Genomic DNA, 19,883 nt, shown 5'->3' on the forward strand with positions numbered 1-19,883 from the left:
AAATAGAAGGACTGGAGCTCAACTTCTCTCCTAAAAACAACATCGCAACCAAATGCTGAGCAATCTTCAACCAAATGTACTGGAAACTTTAGAAAAAAATACCCTACTCAGAAGACAAAGAGGAGGCCACATCAAGAGGCAGGAGGGGCGATTATGCAATATAAGCAACGCCATACCTCCTGGGTGGGAAGCCCCATGGACAGGAAAGTAACTGGTTCACGGTTCACAGAGACTCACCTACATGAGTGAAAATTCCGAGCCCCATGTCAAGCGCCCACGCCTGGGGATCTGGCATTGGGAGAAAGAGCCCCTGGAGCATCTGGCATTGAAGGCCAGTGGGGTTTGTGCACAGGAGCTCCACGGGACTTGGGGAAATGGAGACCCCATTCTTAAAAGGAGCACATACACTTTCACGTGAACTGGGTCCCAGGGCAAAGCAAAGTCTCCATAGGAATCTGGCTGTGATATAGGCCAACAGCTGTAGCTCTGATTTGACCTCTAGCCTGGGAATCTCCATATGCTGAGGGCTTGGCCCCAAAAAGAAAAAAAAAAGAAAAAAAAAGCAATAATAATGGCTGAGAACTTTCCAAAATTAATGAAAACATCAAACAGTGGATTTAGGATGCTCAGCAAACACCAAGCAGAATCATAATAATAATTACAACAACAACAACAAAAGACAGACAAGCTAAAAAATACCATATTAGGAGTTTTCACTGTGGCTCAGTAGGTTAAGAACCCATCATAGTCTCCATGAGGATGCAGGTTTGGTCCCTGGTCTTGCTCAGTGGGTTAAGAATCTGGCGATGCCACAAGCTGCAGCATAGCTCACAATTGCAGCTTGGATCTGGTATTGCCGTGGCTGTAGCATAGGTCTTCAGGGGCAGCTCTGATTCAATCCCTAGCGTGGGAATTTCCATATGCTCAAGTGCAGCCATAAAAAGAAAAAAAAATAGTTTAAAAAATATATTGGAATCCCAAAGTCAGTCAGTCTGAATTTTACCAGACATTTAAAGCAGTTAGACCAATTCTAAAGATTCAAATAAATAGATACTCCATATTCATGGATTGAAAGTTTCAATAGCGTTAAGTAATTAACTGCTCAAGACTGATCCACAGGTTCATTGAAATCCCCACCAATATCCCAGGAAGCTATGCTATCTTGATAAATTGATTCTACATTGATTCTAAAAGCCACACGGAAAGGCAAAATACCTAGAATAGCCAACACAATCCTGAAGTCTCCCTTTTCTCAGAACAAAGTTTAGGAACTCACATTTTGGGAATTTCAAACTTCCTCTAAAGCTACAGTAATTAAGACAGCATGGAACTAGAAGGAAACAGCAGACATATTCCATAGATCCCAGAAAGCAAATCAGTCAACTGATCTTTGAAAAAGGAGCAGAGACAACTCAATAGTGAAAGGACAGAGACTCAGACAAGTCACGCTGGTGCAAATGAACATCCTCAAGAATATCCATGGACAAAATATTGAGTCTGGACTTAACCCTCAAACCTTACACAAAATTTAACTTTAAAAGGATCAAATAATTATATTTAAATCCCAAACTATATCATGTTTTGAAAGAGAATGAATGTGTATTCCTGCATCACTGAAGTACTTTGTCGTACAGCAGAAATGATCCCAACGTTGTAGGTCACCTCTACTTCAATAAAACTTTAAAAACAGAAAAAAGAAGAAAATACAGGGGGAAATCTTTTCAACCTAAGATCTGTTAAAGAGTGCTTAGAAATGACACCAAAAGTACGACTGACAAAAGCGAATGCGGATACACTGCATCTCCTCAAAATAAAACATTTGCTCTGGAGGGACGCCATCATCATATGGATTAAGAGTTTTCCACTATCTTTCCTCCGAAGGACACTGCTGCAAAGTCACGCATGGATGAGAGAGCTTTGTGGAGGTCTAGGCACCCAGCGGAGAAGTTCTAGACTCCACTGGAGCAAAACAATCTGAAGTTGGATGCTGTGAAAAGAGGAGCAGTTTCACTTTACCCACATGACCCATTCCTGTCACAACTCACGGCCAAGAGAGACCTCTCTTTTTTTCCCCCACTTTTCAGGGTCACACCTGTGACACCTGGACGTTCCCAGGCTAGGGGCCACATCAGAGCTACAGCTGCCAGCCGCAGCCACAGCCACAGCAACACAGGATCCAAGCTGCATCTGTGACCTATACCACAGCTCATGGCAACACTGGATCCTTAATCCACTGAGCTAGGCAGGGAACGCACATCTTCATGGATACTAGTCAGGGTCCTAACCTGCTGAGCCACAATAGGAACTCCAGAGATCGTCTCTGACTTTGCTTTCTCCCACGGGTAAACTGAGAGTGGGAGGGTATGTGAGTGAGCACCTGGCTTCCCCAGGCTTCTGGATGCTGGGAGAGCCCTGCCTTTCCTCTCCTATCTGGATCCTGGGGTGTGCTGCCTTCCCAGGGGCTGGGGCTGGGGTGGAGGGCAACTGGGAGAACAGGAGATGGGGCTCTCACAGGACTTGGAAAGGACACAGACCCTACCAACCACATTACAGACTCCATTAGGAGGCTGGGCCATGATCCCCCACACTGGCCCACAGGAACCCCCAAGGCTCCGTGCCTCCCATGCACACGCACAGCCATTTCATGGCAGGTTCCCCATGCACCCTTCTAAGAGCCCAGCAGTGGGCCTTTGAAAGACGGCTGTTATGTACACAAATTCAGCCTGACTGTGTGAGCCTGGGAGAAACCTCACAAACCTGAGCAATTGGCAATGCCCTAGAGACAGAAAAAGGGAGGCTGTTAATACTCACCTGGTGCCCAGCTGGATGGAGAGAAAGTGTATGGGCTTAAGAATTCTGCCACCAGAGAGAACATAAGTATGGAGCAGGTGTATCCATAGAAAAGGCCCGAGAAAGGCTCAGAATACCTAGGGCTGAGAAGGTATCACCAAAAAAAGATCAAAGATGCAAATAAAATAAAAAATGAAAGCAGGAACATGAAAACAGATACCACAGAAATGCTAGAATGTTAAGGGTGTGCTATGAACAATGATATGCCAACAAATTGGAAAAATCTAGAAGAATGGATGCATTCCTAGAAAGATACAACCTACCAAGATTGAATCATGAAAGAATAGAAAATCCATGCCAATATAAAGTAACAGGATTGAATCAATAATCAAAAACCTTCCAAAAGAGAAAAGCCCGAACCAAAAGATGTTTCACTGGTGATTTCTTTTTTTCTTTTCTTTCCTTTTGTCTTTTTAGGGCCACACCCACGGCATATGGAGGTTCCCAGGCTAGGGGTCTAATTGGAGCTGTAGCCACCAGCCTACACCACAGCCACAGCAATGCAAGATCCTTAATACACTGAGCAAGGCCAGGGATCGAACCCACAACCCCATGGTTCCTAGTTGGATTCATTAACTGCCGAGACCAGCTCAGCAGGATGGGGCTGAAGAACAGGTGCTATGGAATTTAAGAAAAAAAGTTAACATAAAACAAGACACAGAGACAGTAAAGGTGGAAACTGGGGGACTCAAGGTCTCAGGGACCAAGAGCACTGCCTCAAGAAACCACAGCTTTTATTGTGCTCTTTAGATGAGATTAAGTGAGGAGGGGCTATGGATGGAGGATATAGGGTTTGTTTACTATTTTATAAGTTCTTTTACTAAAAAGCCACTTAACTGGTAAAAGGTTAAGTGAGCTCTTACTCTGACCTCTAGGCTTATAACAGTTCTTAAGCTTAAGTCATTTAGCCTTTAGGTCTTTGTTCTTAAGCTTTAAGTCATTTATCAGCACTGTGACTGTTTTTCCAAGCAGGAAAATGGGATAAAGTAAAGAAGGACAAGATGGAGATTTCAGAGAAACATGTCTCTCGACAATTAACCACTGAGCCACCACAGGAACTCCTCACTGGTGATTTCTATCAAACATAAATAAAAACACCAGTCCTTCTCAAACTCTTCCAACAAATTGAAAAGAAGGGAACTCTTAAAACTCACATTGTGAGGCTAGCATTACCCTGATACAAAAGCAAGATAAAGATACTACAAGAAAAAAAAAAACACAGGCCAATATCCTTGATAAATAAAGACGTGAGAAATTTCAAAATACTAGCACATTGATTTCAACAGCACATTAAAAACAAACAAACAAACAAACAAACAAACAAACAAAAACAGGAGTTCCCATTGTGGCACAGCAGAAACAAATCTGACTTGTATCCATGAGGATGTGGGTTCAACCCCTGGCCTTGCTCAGTGGTTTGGGGATACAGTGTTGCCACGAGCTGTGGTGTAGGTCACAGATGAATCTCAGATCCTGTGTTGCTGTGGCTGTGTTGTCGGCCAGTACTGCAACTCCGATTTGACCCCTTGCCCAGAACTTCCATGTGCCAAGGATGCGGCCCTAAAAAGAAAAAAAAAATCATACACCACCACGATGACGTGGAATTTACCCCTGGGATGCAAGTATGGTTCAACAGATGTGAATAAATACACAATGTGTTACACCACATTCATAGAATAAAAGATAAAATCGTATTATCATCTCAATAAATTAGAATGGCTAGCCATGTGAAAAATAGTTTCGAGAGAATGTCAAGTTGAAAAGCAAATGTTTGCAAAGCACGTGGGATTGTAGGACCAAGCAGGTGATGTCTGCTATGTACAGGGAAGCCAAAGCATGTGGGAAAGCAAATGAACAAATACAACTGGAAGGATGGCGTATACTTATAGTTTCTCTGTACCTCCTGGGAAGAAACACCCATACTTATAGACCAAATCTAAAAAATACAACCAACTAGCAAAGATAACAAAAAAGAAGCAGATTCGCAGATGTGGAGAACAAACCAGTGGTTACCAGTGGATGGGGAGGGTGGCATATAGGGCGGTCGAGGAGTTCCGTTGTGGCTCAGTAGTAACAAACCTGACTAGTATCCATGAGGATGCGTGTTCCTTGCTCAGTGGATTAAGGATCCAGTGTTGTCGTGAGCCGTGGTGTAGGTTGCAGACGCAGCTCGCAGCTCGGATCTGGTATGGCTGTGGCACAGGCCTGTGGCTACGTTCCAGTTCCACCCCTAGCCTGGTAACCTCTTTATGCCGCAGGTGTGGCCCTAAAAAAACAAACAAACAAAAGAAAATAGGAGTGGGGCAGAGGGAGGTACAAATTACTGGGTGGAAGATAAACTACAAGGATGTATTGTACAACACAGGGCATAAAAGTAGTATATTGTAATAACTGTCAATGGAGTGTGCACTTTATTTATTTTTATTTTATTTATTTATTTTTTGTCTTTTTGCTATTTCTTGGGCCGCACCCGTGGCATATGGAGGTTCCCAGGCTTGGGGTCGAATCAGAGCTGTAGCCACCGGCCTACAACAGAGCCACAGCAATGAGGGATCCGAGCCGCGTCTGCAACCTACACCACAGCTCACAGCAACGCCGGACCCTTAACCCACTGAGCAAGGCCAGGGATAGAACCTACAACCTCATGGTTCCTAGTCGGATCCGCTAACCACTGTGCCAGAACGGGAACTCCGGAGTGTGCACTTTAAAGTGTACGAAAACCTGCACCCCTATGTTCATAGTAGCACTATTCACAATAGCTAAGAAATGGAAACAATTTAAATGTGCATCAACAGGGGAATGGATTAAGAAGATGTGGCCCATATATGCAATGCAATATTACTCAGACATAAAAAATGAAATAATGCCATTTGCAGCAACATGGATGCAACGAGAGATTCTCATACTAAGTAGGTCAGAAAGAGAAAGACAAATAAATACCATATGATATCACTTATATCTGGAATCTAAAATGTGGCACAAATGAACCTATCTACAGAACAGAAACAGACTCAACAGACATAAAACAGACCTGTGGTTACCAAGGGGGTGGGGGGAGGGAATGTGATCAAGTGGGAGTGTGGGGGTTAGTAGATGCAAACTATTCCATAGAATGGACAAGCAATGAAGTCCTGCTGTGGCACAGTCATTAAAGGATATGGTATTGCCACACTGTGGCATAGGTCACAGCTGCGGCTTGGATTCAACCCCTCCCTGGCCTGGGAATTTCCATATCCTGCCATCGTGTCCATTTAAAAAAAAAAAAAGAGGGCGTTCTTACCATGGTACAGTGGTAACAAATCTGACTAGTATCCATGAGGATGTCGGTTCGATCCCTGACCTCACTCAGTGGGTTAAGGATCAGGCGTTGCCATGAGCTGGCTGTGGTGTAGGTCACAGACATGGCTTGGATCCTGAGTTGTTTTGGCTGTGGTGTAGGCAGGCAGCCGAAGCTCTGATTTGAGCCCTAGCCTGGGAACTTCCATATGCCAAGGGTGTGGCCCTAAAAAGCCAAAAAAAAAAAAAAAAGCATAACAATAAGGTCCTACTGTACAGCATAGGGAACTATATCCAATCTCTTGCTTGGGCTAGACCATGATGGAAAATAATAGAAGAAAAAGAATGCGGAGTTCCCGTCGCGGCTCAGCAGAAACGAATCCAACTAGGAACCATGACGTTGTGGGTTCCATCCCTGGCCTTGTTCATTGGGTTAAGGATCCGACGTTGCCATGGGCTGCAGTGCAGGTCACAGACACAACTGGGATCTGGTGTTGCTGTGGCTCTGGCGTAGGCCGGGAGTTACAGCTCCAATTAGACCCTTAGCCTGAGAACCTCCATATGCCTTGAGTGTGGCCCTAAAAAGACCAAAAAGACCAAAAAAAAAAAAAAAAGAAAATGAATGTGTATGTACGTCTGGATCACTTCGCTGTACAGCAGAAACTGGCACAACATTGTAAAGCAACTATACTTTAATTAAAAAAAGGATTAAATTTTTTTAAATGTTAAAGACAAAAAATAATAAACCAGATTTAAAGAGTTAGTATAGATATAAGAATGCTAAATAGCTCACTATTCTTTTTAATATTAATATGCTGAAATAATTTTTTGATATATTAGCTTAAATAAAATATATTAATTTTTTAAAAAAGCACCAGGGAGTTCCCTAGTGGCACAGGGGTTAAGGACCTGGCATTGTCATTGCTGTGGCTTCAGTCATTGCTGTGGTGTTGGTTGGATCCCTGGCCTGGGAACTTCCGCATACCATGGGCACAGCCAACAACAACAACAACAAAAAGAAGCACCAGTATTCTGTGCAATACATTAACCTGGGGGGAACACGGGCTTCATAAACCCCATTACCTGTCTTTTTTCCCCATGTGGATGCTTGGTGTTCCCCACTCCCCACCAGGAAGGCTGCTGAGAGGGCGGGGCATGGTCCCTCAGTGTCTCCAGAGCTAGAATGTGCTGGACACAGAGAAAGCAGTAAAAAAAAAAAGTCTGTAGAGTGAATCCCAGGGTAGGATTTTACTCATGTTTGTTTCTCCTTAGATTTTTGTCAAGAAACCCACAGTCCAGCTCACCCTCCACTAGCAAAAGGCGCTAAAGACCACACTTTATTTGAAGGACATTAAATTTTATTTCGTGAAAGTCACAGCATATTTCATCAGTGGCATTCATCATCTTTCCTGGGCTAGAAACTAACCACACGATTCTTTCCAATTTCTTATCTCTGGCCAAATTACGTGTAGATAATAAAGTACTGCAGAAGCCAAACTCTAAAGCCTATAAATAAAGCACTACTTCCATTCTTTAGTAATAAAAAAGGTTGTTCATTACTTTTCCTGATATATTAGCTATGTAGGGTGAATATGCTGAGAGTTAAAAAACAAAGAATTCCACCTAAAATAAAGACAGTTCCTTATTTGATTTGCTTCACCAGAAAACTAAATAAGAAAAAAAATCCAAGTGTAAATCTTAGTTATACAGTGTTCTCACTTCTAGGTGCTCTTGGGCATGAGAAGGATCTAAGACCGCGTTACAGGTGGTCTGGTTTCTAGAATCACAAGGAGAAGCCTGGAGCAGGGGTCAGGCTCACTCCGACTTTTCGCCAAACCCGGGGTCTCTGCCTGCATCAGCCAGGTTCACCACCATGGCACATCCATGGGGAGGGCACACAGCACAGTCACAGTGCACTGGTCGGCTGGTGCATCTGGGACCTCACCCGGATGGAGGGAAAAAAGATTAACCCCTACATCGACCTGCAGATCTGGGTACAGTCCCCTCCCACGCAGGAGATGCCTGAAGGTGACTGTCACACTTATGGCCATTGGGGCATGAGTTACTTCACAAAGGTGACATCTGAAGATGGAAAAGGTCTGCAAAATGCTGTAAAACCTCACTCTGAGAGGAAGCAGGCACAAAGGGAGGAGAGGGGCAAGCGGGGAAGGGGCTTCAATGCTCTCACCTTCACAGTTTTAAAGGAAGAGTTTCCAGTATCAAAAATAGGTTGGAATTTCTCACCCACACTTTTCATAAACACCGTTAATGCTGTCATCACAGTCTGACCTTTCCTCAGCCTGTATTTCCTATATTTCAGTGGCCTTTCGCTTCACATCTGAATGTTGACCAACCATGGCGGTCCTGAGGGGTCTTGCCCGCACGTGGAACTGTAACAATTATTCCATTTCCTCTTGGGCTGCGTCCGGGTCTGTAAGTTAACATTAACTCAGCACACACTGCTGTTGTCACCCCCTCCCTGCCCAGGTCAGTCAGGACCGGAGTCCTTGAGACCGCCCTGCCTACCCTAAGCAGCCTCTGTGCCTGCATGTCAAGACCTCCCCTTGAAGCAACATGAAATCAAGGACCGAACTCACTTCTACCTTCCACTGTAATCTGCTCTTTGGACACCCGGAAAAGCATTTACAAGTGATGAGGAAGAAACTTTCTAGGGGAAATTATGTCTTGGAAAACGGTGGATCTGCTGGGCCACCGTGAACATAGAGGAGGCTCGGGTTCCAGAAAAGGGGGAGATTTTAAGGCTGATTTTGAATCTAAGGAGCCAGCCCTCTTGAGAAGCTCTCCAAGTGGAAGACCCCACCTGGCTCTTCACCTTAGCGAGACCCCCGCGCACGCGCACACAGAGAGCCTAGGCCGCCGGAGCCTCCAGCCCAAAGCCCTTGGCCATCAGTGGAGGCCCAGCACGGCCGCACAACCAGAGGTGGCCAATCTGGCGTCACCCTGCAGAGTCACTCTTTGGCGGGTGCCTGGATGCTGGGTGGAATCAGCAGGTGGAAAACACTCCTACATTTCCCCATGTGCCCCCTCAGCTGCCTTCGCCCGACCCTCCCCCGCAGGACCTCTCTAGCCCAAAGTCCCCACCGCTGCTGTGCAGAGGCTAAACTTCCCTCCCAGTGCCATGGCCTCCGGATCTTGGGTGTGCACAGTATGAAAGGTCCAATGCTCGGTGCCCTTGCAGTGATCGAGGGGAAGGGATGCAGTGTGTTCCAGGACCCTGGAGGCAGTCACTCAGCCCACAAGGCGACCCGCCAGTCGCTGTGTATCGGGCTACAGGCTGAACGGTGGGCTCTGTCACAAGGGGCGGGTCACGGGCCAGAAGGGCTGTCACGGGGGCTCAGACAGCAGCGAGGTGAGGGTCCCGCTGGCGAAGATAGAGTATCTTGCGTTTTGTTGGCAGGGGGTGGAGGGGTTCTGAGAGGCAGGCCGGCCGGGTTAGCGGCCTCTCTGTTCACACAGCGGAGAGGTCCACGCGGTGCGCGGAGTGGCTGCTCTTGTCCCAGGGGCTGAGCCTGCTGGAGCCTGTGCCAGGCCGGGTCCCGTTCATCTGCAAACCACAAAGGAGCGAGAAGTGAAAACTATGGTCCAAGACGCAAACCCAAGCCCCAAGGCAGCGCGGGAAGCTGGGCGCCAGAAAGTTGCCCGAGGCTCCGCCCACGTGGGGGCGGGGCACGGCTCCCTAGAAAAATGAGGCCCCTGAGCTCTAGAGGGCGCACTTCCCTCCCTCTCTGCTAGGGTTTCTCTTCTGGTTCCCAGGTTCCGGGGTGCACTCACCCGCGCAGTCATTCATTCATCCATCTATCCTTCTGTTCATTCATTTATTCATTCATTCTCTCCTCTATTCATCCATCTATTACTCATTCCTTCTACATTGATTATCGAGCGGATGGGGAAGGGAGACTGATGCGGGCTAGGGGGTCACATCAGTGAGCAAAGTCAACCAGACCCTGGCCCTGAGGGAGCTCACATTCCATCCAGGGAGGCAGAGAATGGCCATCAAGCAAATGAATAAGCAAAGCAACTGCAGAGATGGCAACCGGATGCTGGAATGGGCTGGGCACACTTTGATTCAGGGCTGTCTGCAAAGAACTTCCTGTGGACGGACAGGGGCCCCTGGATGAGGGCCTGACTGATGGGTTCGAGGCAGCAATGCAGTAAGAAAGCACAGCCTCGCCTGTTCCAGGTGGCCCGAAGACAGGGGGAGGGGGGCGGACTGCAGGTCTGCAGGGCCGAAGGAGGAGGGACCACTTCCCCCAGGAGGAGGGTGAATCAAGCCCAGCGCTGGAGGCAGCTTGTTCAGACCTCTGACAATCCAGACCCAATTTCTCAGGCATCTGTAGGAGAAAAGACCTGATGTAGAGAGGGGGCTGCACCCTGTGACTTTTAGCCTCCATGGGATATCATCAGCATGACCACCATCTGCCTTCCATCCCCCTAAGTCAACATAAGAAGTACTGGCCCTGGGAAATGGAGGAGCGAGGGCTGAATGATTTTGCAAGGACAGGGACCCTGTTGGGTGTGACATCAGTCCAGAAGTTGTGCCACCTGCAAGCCTGTCAGGTGTGAAAAGACTGAAGAGCAAGGACCAGTACCCAAGCCGGGCCTCCAACACTGATGGTGCAGATGATGGAGCTCAGGGAAGGAGGGAGGGAGGCACTGGGGCTTAGGATTTAAGAGACGCAGCCTCAGCATCACTCGGTCCTCCATAAGGCAGAGGCTGCGTGCAGCTCAGTGGACCTGGAGCAAGTCCACGGCTGGGGCTGATGAGGACAGAGAAAAAGAGTCCTTGGTCCCTGCAGGCTGAGGATGGGAGAGACTCAGAGCAGGATCAGCCAGCACAGGAGGGGTGTAGACAAGACCCCACATGCACTTACGATGTCGGAGCTGAAGGGCTTCATGTTGGCCTGGCGGGTGGAGCTGCTCGTGAGGGACCAGACTTTGGTTTTATGCTTGAAAGCCGCTCTCACCTTCAAAGGAAGAACAGAAAGCTCATTAGAAGCAATTTCAGAAGTTGAAAAAAGCAACAGTAAGAAGTCACTCTAACCAGTCTTGAGGAATCGCTGCCAATATAAGACCTGGAACATCAAATGCAGGATGAGGGCAGGATCTGAGAACATCAGGTCCAAACAGAGCCAGTGGTTGCGGAGCTGAGTGCTCATCTGGCAGAAACACACTGTCCCCACCACTGTATCCAGCCCTGCAGGGGGAGAAAGAGCTGGATCTGGCCTGGTCTTTGCTGACCTCACAGTTCTGGGCAGGAAGACAGGACACACCCCACAATGAATAGCACGGGGCAGGTGTGTGACCTGTGCAGAAACCACACAAAGAAGTACATGGAGAAAATGCGTGCAGGGGCGGGCCAAGGGTGGTTCTGAGGCTGCATCCTTGCCCTGCCTTCTGCCATGCGGATTGGTCTCAGGCTCTGCATGGGCTGTTCCTTGGTCTTTGCAATTACATGACCCCTCCTCCACGGGCCACCACCATCCTCATCTTGCCCCGCCCCACCCCCACATCTCCTCCCTCCCTGCCTGACTTATCCTCATGCAAAAGGATGGACTCTCCTGGAAAAGCACACATGTGGCGATGCTTTTGCACATTCTCAGTTACCATTCCAGAGGCATTTCCCCATGACCGCAGCCTGGAAAGGGCTCCAAGGCCAAGAAACATAAGGCCAAGCCTACAATAAGGACAAAACTTTTCCCACGGATTATGAGTCCCTAGAGACAGGGTCTAGAGCAGCCTCTCCCATCCCCAGGGCCAAAGGTGTGGCAGGTGCAATGCCCCCAGACAGCACCGAGAAGAATGAGCCCACTCCAAGTACGCCAGTGCCCTTAGAGGCCACATCACAAAAGTCCCCTCTCACCCCTGCAGTCAGGAGTCCTTACACCCCCAGCCAGTTTCCTGAAAGCCTTTGGGGAGAATGGGCTGGGAGCACATCTGCCTCTTCCTCTCCCTAATATGCCACATGCCAAGAAAGGTCCTGATTCCCAAATCAGCTATTCCACACTGTCTCCATCTCCCCTGGTCCTCCACACAGCCAGCAGTGTCTGCATGACATCAGCGAGGGAGGATGTATGTTGCTTAGCAACTGGGATGGAGAAAGACCTGATGCAAAGCAGCCCCTTGCACACAACCTGTCACCAATACCAAGGCTTATTCAGGATTACATATTCCCACCCACCAGCCTGATGGAACGACACTGTTTCTGCTCTCTGAAATGAAAAACCAGCTCAGGAAGTGGAGCAGACATACCTCTGAATTCAGGAGACAATGAAAGAGGAAGATGAAAAACCCCTGGGAAGGAAAAGAAGAAAAACACAGAATTAGAGCCTCTTGCATTTTGTTACAAACTTTTCTGAGGGTTCTTCCCAATGCCGCCCTGGGACTCTGGGAGTGGCGCTAGTGGGGCTGGGTGTTGGGGAGCTGGAGAGTGAGCTGTGATGCTGGGTCCTAAGGTCTGGAGCCCATGAGGGGAAGGGCAGCCTGGAATACAACCTAGATGCAGGCAGCCACCATAACCAAGGTTCAGAGGTGGCTCTGCTACTTGGACCAAGATCCAAAGACAGGTGGATTCAGAGTTCCCATTGTGGTTCAGTGGGTTAAGAACCTGATGTTTTCTCCATGAGGATGCGGGTTCAATCCTGGCCTCATTCGGTGGGTAAAGAATCTGGCATTGCAGCAAGCTGCTGCATAGATTGCGTATGCAGCTCGGATCCGGCGTTGCTGTGGCTGTGGGGTAGGCTGGCAGCTGCAGCTCTGATTCCACCCCTAGCCTGGGAACTTCCACATGCTGCAGGTGCGGCCATTGGGAAAAAAAAGAAAGAAAAACAGGTGGATTCCCAGACAGGCTTAACCCAGAAAAGGAGCAAACGTGCTGGGGACGGACTTAGGGGAGAACATGAGATCATCAGCTAAACTGAGCCTTGGGGTCCTCCCCCCCACTGCAGACAGAGGATGATGATAACAATGAAAACAGACCCAAGAAGAGGATGTCCCCAAACATCTAGAGATTGCTACTCTGTGTCAGGTACCAGGCAAACACTTCGCACGCATCATGTCTTTTAGTGCTAAAAACAGCTCCGTGAAGTGGGTCCTATTACTGTTCCTGCTTTATGGAGGAGGAAACTGGGACACAGAGAGGAGAAACGGGGAGCCCAGGACCTGGAGTGTGTACGGGCTGCAGCAGGACTGCGTCACCTTTCACTGCAAACAACCAGACAGAAACTAGGCTTGGGGGCGTATTACAGATTAGAAGTCCTGACAACAGTCGCTGGTTGTGAAGATCCACTGAGGCTATCACAGTGAGGGCTGGGTTGCACTGCAGTGGTATTTGCCAGGATTTGACCTTTGGCTTGGTGGCGTGGGCTGTGTATGGCCATGGGCATTCACCGCTGCCCTGCCTTTGGGGACTCAGACTCTGGGGATCCCAAGTCCCTGGTTTCCAGGCTGTCACTCTTTCTGTCCTTCATTCGAGAGCAGGTGAGAACTCAGAATTCGAGGTATCCCCCCACACCCCACCTCTCCACGCCTGACTCCCTTGGGGGAGCTGTCCACATGCTGACCGCCTTCCACTCAGGCCTGGATGTGCCTCCCCCAGATTCTGACCAGAGGATGAGGTGGCCCTGCTGTGAAAGGGGTCCAGCATGCCTTGTTTGCTCAGAGCCTCTGGCTTGCACCCCCTCGGTGCCTCTGTGCTTGGTCCTTGGGAACGCACCCCCCCCCCCCCCCCCGTGCTATTGATAGGGATAGTGTAGGCACAGGTGGTTGTAGAAGTCCCAGTGGGGGATCATAGATAAAGAGGAAAACCCGGGGGATGCTGGGAGATCACTGTAAACTCAAGACAGCCATCAGCACCAGGCAGCCTCGCTCGACCAGTGGAGGTGTGAGAACTGCCTTAGGTCATTGGGTGGGGGATGGGATGAGGCCTGCATTGAGATTCAGACCAAGGGCAAGAGTCTCAGGACCGCCCTTCTGCTGATTTGAATACACACCTTATGGGATACTAAGGAGGAGCTGCTGCTCCTAGAAAAGAAGAGGCAGGCCTTTCCAACCCCCTCTCCCCTTGGAGGATAAAACTGTGGCCCACCGGATCCTCGGGGCAGAGCTTCCTTGCCTGCCCGTTTGCACCTCTCACAAGCAGCCTATCCTAATAAATCTATTTCTTGCCTATCACTTTGTCTCTCACTGAATTCCTTCTGCGTGGAGGCATGAAAAACCTGAACCTTAGTGAGTCCAGACACAGGGTGAGAAACTCAAATTTAAAACCGTGGGTTTAAGTCCCAATCTGGCTTTAGGTTGGGTTTGAGTCCCAGCACGTGGGTTCAAGTCCCAGCACGTGGGCTCAAATCCCAATCTGTTCTGGCCAGGTTCAGGCTGTTAGTGCTGTCAGTTTCACTACGGGCTCACCAGCTGTGTGTGTGGAGGGAACGGAGCGTCCACTCGCAAAGCTGAGCACCAGCTCACCTACCCAACCTTGCTACTGGGCCCTTACCTGTAAGGAGTTGAGTATGGCAAACATGTATTGGAAGACGACGGCCTCACTGTTGACAGCAAGCACACCAAAGAGCCACGAGGTTCCCAGGATGGGCAGCAGCACGGCCACAGCTTTGGCTGTCAATCTGCAAGAGAAACAGGGGTGGCTACTCGGGATGGTGGGCGGGCAGGGTGGATCCAGATGCGAGGCTCTGGATGGGAGTAGATAGCCCTTGCTGAGGCAAGACCTGGGTTCCTCACTGCAGGTGACCTTGGGTGATGAGCAACTGACCCCCTCGGATGAAGAAGACAGGGTCCCCAGCTCTGGGCCAAGCTGACAACTCTGCTCCTGCTGTACTGGGCATGGGCTCTGGGCACAGCTCAGGCTGACCACCCTGACCTAGCCGGTGGCCCTGTTGATAGAAATACTTATCCCAGTGCCATGAAGGTGAGCAGAGCCTGGGAGCTCAGTGGGTGGGAGACACATCCAGCCCTGGGGCACCTGTAGGTTCAGCCCTGGAAGGTGAGTTCCGAGAGAGAAAGGATCTTGGTGCCCCAGTGCCTGCAGAGCCCAGAAGAGAGCTGGCATGGGGGCCATGCCCACAAGGCTGTCACAGTCCTAGCTGTCTCTGATACACCATGCAAATCATCTCATGCTAACTGAAGCCCAGGCTATCCTGACTCCTGAAACATCTGTTTCCATGAGGGGTTTTCTGTGTGTGAGCATTAGAGAAAAGTCTAGGAGTTCCCACTGTGGCTCAGTGGGTTAAGAACCCAACTAGTATCCATGAGGATGTTGGTTCAATCCTTGGCCTCATTCAGTGGGTTAAGGATCTGGCATTGCCACGAGCTGCAGTGCAGGTGGCTCGGATGCAAATGTGGCTTGGATCTCGTGTTGCTGTGGCTGTGGTATAGGCCGGCAGATGCAGCTCAGATTCAACCTCTAGCCTGGGAACTTCCACATGCTGCAGGTACAACCCTAAGAAGAAAAAAAAATGATGGCAGCCACGCTGCACAGCTCAGCAACTGTCACATCCCTCATCCCTCAGCTCAGTGACTGACATGACTGTGAGTTCTCTAAAGGCTGGACTTTCTCTGTATCTCCACAGCCACAAAGCACAGCACAGCGCCAGGATCAGCGGGCTCTCAGGAAGTGACCACTGAATGGATGAAGGTGGACAAATGGATGAATGTGCAAAAGTGCCACACACGGATCCAGCCTCTCCGGGGAGCAGGTGCAACTGACCCTGAAGCGCTTCCTGGTCAGAAGCCCCAGCTCCCGGCACCCACAGGTCCTGGAGGCAAATGCCTGTAAAACAGAGGGCTGTTCGCACATGGCAGCTCTTAGGGAAGCTGCAGTCGTGTGTTTTCATAAAGTTCATACAGTTCAAAAACCTGAGTCTGGGAAACAAACCATCATGAATTAGTCAGCTTCAGTCTTTAGATCCTGGAAAACCTACAATTGAAAGGAGTAGCTGCTAAGAAGTAGGTATCAAATGTGCTACTTTGAAAGTGATGGTTCATTTTTACTTGACACAATGCCCCAGGACCAACCTGTAATAAAGTAATAAGTGATAAAAATCTCAGGGGAAATTCCTCCAGTTGAGGCTCTCTGAAGACTCTCGTTAATGGAGCCAGAGCTGTCAGGTCCCCTTGTCACAGGCAGAAGTAAGCAGGGTCCGTGCACAAGTGGCCTGGACATGTGGGGGACGCTGGCCAGTCCTATATTACTCCCCAGCACTCCCCCCTTTCCCCCAGGACCACGCCGGCTTCAGGTCCTCACCCCTTGTGTCCTCTGCTCCTTGCAGCTCCATATGGCTCTCACCTTTCTCCCCACCCCACACCACACCCCCAGCCTCATTTGGGCAAACTGAATGTTCTCTGCTACCTCCTGGGGAGTCTGGAATCGAGGCCAATAAACAGAGGCTAGAAAGCAGGTGGAAGGCAGCCTGCTACCAGCTCCCAAGGAAGCTCCTCACTGGTTAGTCTCTGAGCCCTGAGCTGCTGGGCATGAAGGAAGCAGCCACCCTGAAACCAGGAGGCGAGGAGGGAGGAGCCAGAAGCCCAGATGCCAGGGGAGGAGGCGGGGTTGTGTCTTCCCACCCCCGAGGCTCCTGGGCTCCTGCTTCACCAGCCTGGGGAGGGGACAGTCACATAGGCCCCCACCTCCCCCATGTCAGCCCCCACTTGGGGGACCAGGCCCCTACAGAGAGCGAGAGGTGTCATGGGCACAGCTGCCTCCCAGGGCCACGGTGCAGAAAGAAGAGGCGGGTATGCTCTGGGTGCAGCAACAACAGGTCAGATGTGGCAGTGAGAACCACAGCCCTGAGCTCAAGGGGAGGGCCTGGGGGCCAAGGTTGGGGGAAGGGAGGCTGGGGCTCCTCCCTGGCCAGGCCCCGCAGGGTTGCGGGGGACAGGTGGCCTCACCAGGCAGCGCTGACTGTTCTCCCTGATGTAAGAGGAGGGGAACTGACCCCTGACCCCAGAGCATCTAGAAGTTTTCCAGGGGCTGAAAAAGCCCAAGAGGGCTGTAGCCACCTGTCAGGTTAATTTACAGTGTTTGGAATTCATTACGGAATAACTGTCTTATCGATCTGCTGCTGATGTATTTACTGTTCTCCCTTTCAGAAGAGTTATAGTGCAGGTAAAGTAACTTACAGAATGGCAGCTGTCCCACAGGGGTGCCCTGTTTTATACAACAGCCCCAAATTCCCTCTGAGCAGCCACCTCCCCCATTTCCTGACCCTGTGGTTTGCGGGTGCTGACTGTACCCCAGAGACAGGGTGGACCATGAGGCACAGGCCTGGGTTAACTGGTGACTTCCATCCACTGTGACTGATTCAGAGATATCCAAGTGGCTCAGGCTGAGTCTTGGCTTCCAGGCTCAGGACCTCTGATTGTTTTGGAAAGAGATGCAATTTTCCCTGGACCTGAACCTCCTATTGCAGCCATTTTGTCACCAGGAGGCAGAGTCCACCCCAGCATGAAGCTGAGAAGGGCTGAGAAGTGCAGCCCCAACTCAGTAGTGCTGAGACATGCAGGAGGAACTGGGTCTTGGTGATAATATTTGATCCCCTGGACCAAGCCATTTTAGACACACTACCGGACTTAAGGTTGCCTATGTTGATACATGTGCCTTTTGCTTTATTTCTTTATTTTTGGGGGCTGTGCCCATGGCATGTGGAAGTTCCCGGGCCAGGGATCAAAACTGCACTGCAGCAGCAACCCAAGTTGCTGCAGTGACACTACTAGGTCCTTAATCCACTGGGCCACCAGGGAACTCCACGCCTTTTGCTTTAGCCAGTTTGTGTTGGGTTTTCTGTCACTTGCAATCTGCAGAGCCAGGAAAGCACAGGCGGCAGCTAATGTGAGGGTGGAATCCCTCCCAGAGACACGTGCTCTTCCTCCAGATGGACCAGCCCCAGAGCAGATCAACAAGTTCCACCCTCCTCAGGACACAGCCTGGGAGACCACACTATCATCCCCATCACACAGATGGAGAAAGCCGGGCATGGAGGGGTGAAAGAGCTCACTAGGTCCCAGTGGACATGAGGGCTGAGGCAGGACTGACAGGCAGGGCAATCGGGCTCCAGAACCCTCTTGCCCCAGGGCAAGCTCCCCTCACCAGGGGGCAAAGCAGCATCTAATAAATGCCCCTCTTTCACAAAGGTTGGCAGTGAGCTGGGCAAGGGGGCTGATCCTGGTCAGAGACTGATGGGGACACGAGCCCCGTGCTCCGCATGACATCAAGAGGACACCGAGCAAGTCTGGGAGTGTGACCGGCCCTCCTGCTAACCCCGGGGCAACCTCTGTGGGGGGCGGCAGGACTGAGAGCCCAGGGATCAGCTTACTTGAAGGCGCTGGGATCTCCATGTATCTTGTAGTTGTCAGCGCTGATCTGGGAAATGACCCTGGTCACGGCGATGAGGATGCCAATGTTGACCTGCACAAGGAGAAGCACAGGTGAGGGCCGGCGCCACACCTGCAGGACATCTGAGTCCACACTGGTGGGTCTCCAGGAGCAAGAGAAGACATGTCTTGAACTTAGACCACCAGCAAGACTGCCTTCTGGGAGCCCACATCTGTGCTTCTGAGAAAAGACAGCCAAACATCCCAGGGCTTAGTTTCAGGAGCACATCAAAGCCAGCAACCCTCTGCCCAGCACCGGGGCAAGCAGAGGGCGACCTCAGATTCAGACAGACCTGGTGCCAACCTCTTTCTGGCATGTGCTCCCAGGTGTGACCCTGGGTCACTTACTGAAGTCTTCTGAACCTGGTTTCTTCATTTGATGAGAAAGAGCAGTAATTACCTCAAGTGTGATCTGAGCCTCAAAACAATAAGAAACCATGTCTGCAAAGCCCCTGGCACAGTCTGGCTCTCACTTCCTGCCCCCGCCCCAGGGCCTAAGCTGTGGGATGCACTGAAGCCAGGGCAGAGGACCCTTCCTCTTCTGCCTAACGCTCCCTCCTTGCTGGGGACCTGCTGGGAGGCTCCTCTTGGGGGGCTGAGACCCCTAGACGGTGGAAGGGTCTCAGTAGAGGCTCCAGCACAACCCGCCCCTCTCATGGGCAGCTTTCCAAGGTCCTGAACAGGAGCCCAACCAGGCACATGACAGCAGAAGTGGATGAGCTCCCCCACCGCCCTGATTTCCTTCCCCTACAGGGTCCTGAGGTCGTTTACAGAGTCGGTGAGGAGACCAGCTCCAGGCCACGTGGGACCTTTCAGGTCTGACCACAGGCAGTGACAAGACTTCACCCGGCAGGCCTCACAGGAAAAGCGGCCCCATCTGAGACATGGGGTGCAGCGGAGCAGCCCAGGCTCTGAAGAGAGTTTCAGGGCAGGTCCTACCCTGGCGGGTCACAACACCCACAAATCTGCATTCCTGGCCTGGACACCTGCATTCCCGGCCTCTTTATGGGGGCCCAGCCTGGGGTCTTTCCAAAGCACCTCTGCTGAGCTCCCTTATCCTGGGGCCGTGCAGACACTCATTCCTGCTCTGCCTCAGAGGTCAGTACCACCCACTCCCAGCCCTTCTCCCACTTCCCGCTCCCCAGCTCCGGGGCCCATGACTTAGCAGCAGGCTCTCCTTCTGACCCCACTCAGCAATGCTCCATTAGTGTCCCCGCTGGTCCCTGGAGCAGAGCACGGGGAAACCGGTTCCTCTGCCTCTTTAGCCCCTTGCTTCTCCCATTGAGATACGTGAATAACACTTTGATGATTAGCCCTCACAGTGAACAGAGAATAAACGCTGTCAGCGGGGCTCTCAT

The 19,883-nt window shown here is 50.5% G+C and overlaps 1 protein-coding gene across 2 annotated transcripts in view; it reads right to left on the reverse strand.

The window, feature by feature from the left end:
- Window positions 1–7,462: 7,462 nt before the first annotated feature.
- ADGRD1 (adhesion G protein-coupled receptor D1) overlaps window positions 7,463–19,883 on the reverse strand; it is a 182,926-nt gene continuing 170,505 nt past the window's right edge. For both annotated transcript variants that reach the window (XM_047760612.1, XM_047760613.1), the window contains 5 exons: window positions 18,468–18,559; window positions 14,636–14,762; window positions 12,397–12,438; window positions 11,019–11,111; window positions 7,463–9,691 (listed from right to left, as the gene is read on the reverse strand). In XM_047760612.1, coding sequence (XP_047616568.1) covers window positions 9,596–9,691; window positions 11,019–11,111; window positions 12,397–12,438; window positions 14,636–14,762; window positions 18,468–18,559 — 450 coding nt within the window. In that variant the 3' untranslated portion in view covers window positions 7,463–9,595. The remainder of the gene's footprint in view (window positions 9,692–11,018; window positions 11,112–12,396; window positions 12,439–14,635; window positions 14,763–18,467; window positions 18,560–19,883) is intronic.

The sequence above is a fragment of the Phacochoerus africanus genome, chromosome 15 (assembly GCF_016906955.1).
Source record: "Phacochoerus africanus isolate WHEZ1 chromosome 15, ROS_Pafr_v1, whole genome shotgun sequence".
Lineage (NCBI taxonomy): Eukaryota > Metazoa > Chordata > Mammalia > Artiodactyla > Suidae > Phacochoerus > Phacochoerus africanus.